Source organism: Anopheles cruzii, unplaced genomic scaffold (genome assembly GCF_943734635.1).
Source record: "Anopheles cruzii unplaced genomic scaffold, idAnoCruzAS_RS32_06 scaffold01157_ctg1, whole genome shotgun sequence".
Taxonomy (NCBI): domain Eukaryota; kingdom Metazoa; phylum Arthropoda; class Insecta; order Diptera; family Culicidae; genus Anopheles; species Anopheles cruzii.
Window position 1 is genome coordinate 1 of NW_026454742.1, and position 6,431 is coordinate 6,431.

Here is a 6,431-nt window from a genome sequence, read left to right on the forward strand (position 1 = left end):
GCCCTCTATGACTCTAGCCCTCCCTCGTGTGTGCTGCTGGATCATTGAAAGGCTTTCTGGTTAGTCGCAACCCCCACACGTCGTTTAAAAAATATGTGTCCCCACACTTCATGGGGGGATTTTTGCATTCTTCCTCTGCCGAATTACGCCACAAGGGCTGCTATCTAGCGAAAATGTCTACTAGCACCCCCTAAAGCATTTAAGTTTGTGCGGTAAGTGGTTTCGTCGCACGCCAGAGTGGGGCGTATGCTTGGCAAATTTGTTTATTTGCGATAACGTAAACTCACATAACCGAGTGAGTAATCGATTGTAGCGTGAATTTGGTAAATGATCTTATCACCGCACAAACAAATGCATGCCGATAAGGAACCTGGTGCTCTCTCGAGAGCTTAAAGCCTGCGCCGGCCGAGACGAACGAGAAACGGAAATGAAAAGTGAATCCTCTCCGTGAATCCTCTCCGTTGGTATCTCGATACCAACACACAACATTGACGGGAGATGGGAGACACGAAAAAAGGTTCAAAGCAGCGAAGTCTGTTGGAAAAATGGGAAAATTAACCAGTTTCGCTTGACGATAAACGGCTTTTTCATCGCCACAGCCAAACCGTGCCCTCGATAGACCCGGGGTGTCTATTATTCCACAAATTTTCCGGCCCAAACTGTGCCACCCTCCGGGGGTATCATCTCGGGGGCACCGTCGGTGGTCAATACAAAGGGCCGAGCCACGCGTAGCGAGATTTAGAGCAATCGACAGCGAAAGGCAATGGCCATAAAGCGAAAAGGGCTTGTGATTGGTGCTTAATTTAAAACACAGTGTGAAATGATGAGAAAGTGATCCTCTCTGATCGAACACCCGGTGCCTCGATCGTCACCCTAACCATGACTTGTGTGTGTGGCTGTGTGTTTGGCTGATTGTAGGTCAACGTGCTGGGGTAGCTGATTTCTTTGTTTGGCCATAATCATTTTTTGTCACTTGCCCGTTTTGCTTCTTCGGAGTGTTTTTTGCCACCATTTTGTTACCTTCTATGTCCACGGATACGGGTTAATGAAGCGGTGTAGCGCGGGAGTCACGGGATTGTTGTGGAGCCACCACAAGAAAGTCTTTTCCTAACAATTCGATACCTCCGACACCCCCCATACGGGGTCTAATGCGTTTGAATTGACCTTAATATGCGTCGACTTTCGGTTGGTGAGACGAAGCTCGCATAGTACAGGGAGGCTCTGGCGCCGTGGTGGGAATGATCACGAATTAGGTGGCACGCACCGGATTAATTGCGCACATACCCAGTACTGTCACGAGTCACGAAAGAACCATTCAACGGATGTGTTGAGCTACTTTCAAGATTAGTTAAAACAATGTCACAAATGGATGGGTTCCCTTCTCAATTCTTCGGCTTGCACAAGTGACACAAAACAATCAAATAGTACAAATACTAGCGCCCCCTTTTGCCGATGACTTTTGGGCGCTGCACCCATATTTTCTCACGTGTGTGGATGCATTGTCACGGGTCACGAGGCCCTCGAATGATTGGGCCAGAGTGGACGATAAAGCTACCCCGATGCTACATTTTATCAAACTACAATCTGGCGGCCACTTGAGTTCTATTCCGAGTGGCTCTATAAAACGGAAGGCGCCGGTCCAAGCATCCGGCAAAATTGATTGAGCCGGAAAACTCGCCTCGACCACCGCGTGCGGTTCTAGGACCCGTGTCACAGGAGCAACAGCATGGAGGAATCCTGTAAGTATTGCCTGCGCCATAGGAAAGGTGATCGCCACTGCAACTGTGCCCTGGAAATCTTCTACAGATCTACATCGGACGATCTGCGTCCTGGCGGTGATCGTGTCGTTTGGCCGAGCGGTGGCATCGTTCGACTGTCAAGGTGCTGCTGGTGCCTCTACGGTGCCGGCCATTCATGCCCTGCCCAACAGCTGTACGGGCTACGTCACCTGCATCGGGTGGATTCAAGTCGTGGCCCACTGTCCCGAGGGATCGGTGTGGAGTGATCCGGTGAAAAGTTGCGTCAAAATGGCTTCGGCCGAAGTGCAGTGTGCAGGGAACAAGGTGGACCGAGTGAGACGAGATATTGATATTGAGACGATGACGACGTGTGCCGAGACCTGTCCACAGTTTTTCGATCCACGCAATCTAGTGCTCATGCCCCACACGATCTGCACCAAGTACAACCTGTGCGTACTGGGCCTGAAGTTGAGTGTCTCGTGTCCGAACGATCTCCGTTTCAATGTGGACAAGTGTGAGTGTGATTTTAAAGAAAACGTGAGGTGCAGCGATGATGAAGTTTTGACAACCAGCGAACGTCCCACTCTGTCCACTGGCGGAGCGAGTTCGACGGAAACAGAACAACCCGCAACCGAGGCAACGACTGTTGAGGAATCAACAGCCGAGCCGTCAACCGAAGAACCATCGACTCCTGAGGAATCATCAACTGTTGCGGAATCAACAGCCGAATTATCGACAGAAGGTTTAACCGAAATTGAAGACTCCTCCACCTTGTCGTCAACCGTGGAAGAATCTACAATAGAGTCTTCAACGACAGCTTCTACGAGTACCACCAACGCTCCTGTGTCCGGTGCACAAATCGTAGAAGGAATTAGCAAGGCATTGGACAACATTTCCAACATTTTCGAAAAATTGGCCAATTTGTTTAAGTCATTCACAAACAGTAGTTAACCGGCAAAACATAGCTTCTAAATAGCGTCCCGGAAACGCCGTCTTGTAGAAGCCGAGAAGTGCAGCAGGATTGTTTAAATATTTATTACTGTAAAATAAGTTGAAATTGAAACGTATTAAAATGGAATGTTCACTGTTTTGAAATTCTCTGTAGCCAAATTCCCAGTGAAATAAGCATGATATTAGAATTAGAAAGAAAAAATGCATTTCAAACAGCAGTGTTAGGCAACAATGATGTAAAGCACACACACGAAGTCAGCACACAAATAAGCACTCAGTCGTCAAACAAAAAAAAAAAAGCTTGAGAGTGGCCAGCGCAAAAGCAATCTCACATTATGGGCCGGAAGAGCGGAACGAACACACGACACACACGACAAACGGGGACACACACTCGCAACTTACGTCAGCGCCAGAGTCCTTTTTCGAAAAGGAAACGGAAGCTTTGGACTGACCACCTCCAGCCAGTGGCGTGGCAGCGATTGGCCGCCGGAGGACGACGATGCGATCGAAGAGCCTCCGTGGCTGCTGTCGTCGTCACTGTTGACCTCGCCGCCACCCTGGCGACAGTTGAGCGAATACAGCGACGCGGTGCGCTTCTCAACCGCATCTACGACATCGCCGCCGGAAGGACTAACGTGGTAGATGTGATAGTCCTTGCTCGTGCAGCTGGAATTGCGTGCATTGCAGGGTGTGCGTGTGTGTGTTTCAGTGCAGGTTGTTGCATGAGATTGTGTAATGCGTTATGTTTGGGTCATGAGATGAGATCATGTGTAGCGTGACAAGCGTTCAATTGAGAAGGTAAATATAAAAGAAAAGGTACACATTAGGGAAGCAATCGATCGTATTTTTATGCAAACTAAACCCCAGAATGGCGAACGAAACCTGATGGGAACGGATTGACGCATGAAGCTAATTTCGGTTCAAGTGGCCCCCTTGAAAACCTATGTCTGTTCTGTGTTACGCGATCGCCCCACGATCGATCGCCAATCGAGTAGTGTACTTGTCACAATGAGCTACAGAAGGCAGAGTCTTTCAACTGGCAGCAAGAAGGCATAGCCTACTGAGACTTTTGAAAGCCTCCAGGTGCCTCGATGTGGTCGATGCCAACCCCTCGGAGGTCACCGTACCCACCAACAACCCGCACGGGGTGTGTTTGGTTTAGATTTGTTTACCCTTCGAAATATGCTTGGCCTCCGCGGCCCCTGGCCCAAAATACATCTGAAGCCGAGAGAGACATTCCCCGCAGATCAAACTGACCTCGTTAACAACCTTCGCCGGGGCCCCGAAGTGAGTGTTGTATCGAGGGTAAGTATTCGGAAGTGTTTTTCCTGTCTCAACACAATTCGCGCCCGGGTTGCGGTTGCTTCTGTGGTTGTTTGTTTGGTTTTGTCGCCTTCTCCGAAAGCATGGCGTTGGTTTGTTTGATTTGCCCACCAATGCCACCAATGCGCGTCTGCCTCATTGGGGTCTGCCTCGAGGCCTGCCTGTCAGACGATCGTCTGGGGGCCCTTTTCTAAACAAACGATTGGATTGGCATCGCCGGTGCCGGTGTGTGTGGAAATGGAGTAAATTCTCCAGTCGTAACCTCCAACCAGGCGGGCCAGTCCGAACACGTAGTGGGACTTGGGAAACTTTGTCGTGCCCTTTGGATGGTGCGAGGTGCGAAGTCGGGGAAGTCTTTGAAGAGACCGAGACCCGCGTGATGGACCCCACGAATCGACCGCGAAATGGCCCCGCTGAACGGGTTGGAATTGGAAAAGGAAAAGGAAGGGAAATTTTCCCACCGATCGGATGGTGAGATTTTACGTCGCAGCGCGCCGGAAGTAACGAGACTGCCCAGCCATCAAAAGCCACCAGTGCCAGGCCAGGGTACAAACAACCAATTCCGCTTATCTTTACGGTCAATCGGCCGCCGATGGCGGCGGCCATCGTCATTATCGCGGCGTGCGCGGCGTTTTCACGCGTGATGACCCGCCGCGTCCAAGATGCCGCCGTGGACCCTGGGGCGGATTAAGGCGATCTCAAACCCCGAAGCAGTACGCGGACCGGGATAGCCAATCATTGGTCCCGCGGCTGCAGTGACAGTAAACCGTCGAAGCGCAGCCAGCCGACCGCTGGCTCTAGGTGTTGGGTCGGTTCCTCTAAGCGGAATCGCTCGTCGGCTGCCAAAGTGTCGCGGGGTCGTCTATCGTCGTATGTCAAAACGTGCCCCGGGGCACCTTCGTGGAGCGCAAGGCCTGCCTGCCTGCCAGGATTCAGAGCTTTCAAGAGGCAGCTGGCCGTAAATCACTACAAATCGGTCACTAATTTGTGTCCGAACGGGCACACCGGCGGTTTTCAAACGTGGCCCGCGGCCACCAAGATTAGTGTGGGTCCCTCGTGACGCGCTGATTGGTCGCCGCGAGGCGTTACCTTGAGCGAGTTTCATCCGTCGGAGGCCGAGGAAGATCCAAACCCGGCGAAGGAACCGGCAGACGGTAGGACGGCTTCATTTTGCGTCTTTACGCGCACCGATCAAAAGAATGGCCAAAGTCTGATAAGCTGCGGTCCTGACGCTAGTCGTCCGTTCCAGCTTGCTATCTGTCGGTCGATTCGGTGCGGACGTCCCCGGGGGGCTGTGCCGGGCCGTGCCGTTCTGCCTATTATTCTGGTCAATGTCGTTCGGTTTTGCGGTTAACATTCACCGCGGCCACCCGGGGTCCGGGTAACCTACACACATTCTAGAGATTGCAATCGCCGCAGTGAGCTGCGTTCTTCCCCTTGGATTCTTGGCTCGCCCCGACACAGCGTTCTGCCCACCCGAAGGACCAGAAGTCGAGGGCAGCGAGCGAGATGATTTAGGGTCCCCCCTCGTATGGTTCGCGCCACGCCGCAACCGATCGTGACCGGTTAATGGGATTATGCTCCTGCTGCTGCCTGCCTCACCACACACATATGGCGGCGAGTTGCCTGCCAGTATATGGCGGTCACGCACATCCCCACACAACAATGTTGCCTTTCTAATGGCTCAAGAATCGGCCCAACCGGTCTACGGGGCTACGGATCTCGATATGGTGCACACACGCTGGAGCGATGAGTTTCCGAAGCCGGCCACATGGTAATTACACGGCGCTTTGGGGTCCCCTCCTCCTTCGATCCGATGCTGGACAACATACCTGTGCGGCGCGGGAAGAGAAGAAGCAAAACCGGAACGGTGGGTGAGAAATAATCAATTAGTGGTGATTGATTTTTTGTGGCTGTGGCGCTAAATGTTAAATTCAATTACGAACGATCGGCGGCGATCGGGTTTTATTGTGGGGTTGCTGCTGCTGTGCGGCTGATCGCGGTCCGATCGGTTATGATCGCGTTTTGGACGAAAGGTCAAATGGCTGTCGCGCTCCCCAGACTAGCATACGGGGCATAGGAGCGAAGCATCACGATCAGCATCAGGAGCGGTGATCGATGCCGAGGCGAAGGTGTAAATTGGTAGCTCTTCGCGCGAAACCGTTCACCGGTACGCCTACAACAAATAGGGCTCGGTGAAGATCGTCGATCTTCATTCGCACTTCATAGACACTGCACACTGCGTCGCTGATTATTAGCCCGGTTTGCGCTTTAGCCACATATGGCCACAACGAAGCATACCCTACAAACAACCGCGCTCCAAACAACGCGAAGCGAATCGAGGGCGCACCGTGGCGGCCCACAGCCTCGGCCACAGGAGCCATTAGAAAACAACGGCCCCCGACGTTTTCGGGGGGG

General features: G+C 52.3%; 1 protein-coding gene across 1 annotated transcript; it reads left to right on the plus strand.

The window, feature by feature from the left end:
- Positions 1-1,726: 1,726 nt before the first annotated feature.
- Positions 1,727-2,253, plus strand: LOC128276423 (peritrophin-1-like; the record flags this gene model as incomplete). Its single annotated transcript, XM_053014885.1, has 2 exons — positions 1,727-1,739; positions 1,807-2,253. Coding segments are annotated over exons 1-2 (460 nt in total), but the record flags the coding sequence as incomplete, so codon positions are not given.
- Positions 2,254-6,431: the final 4,178 nt, after the last annotated feature.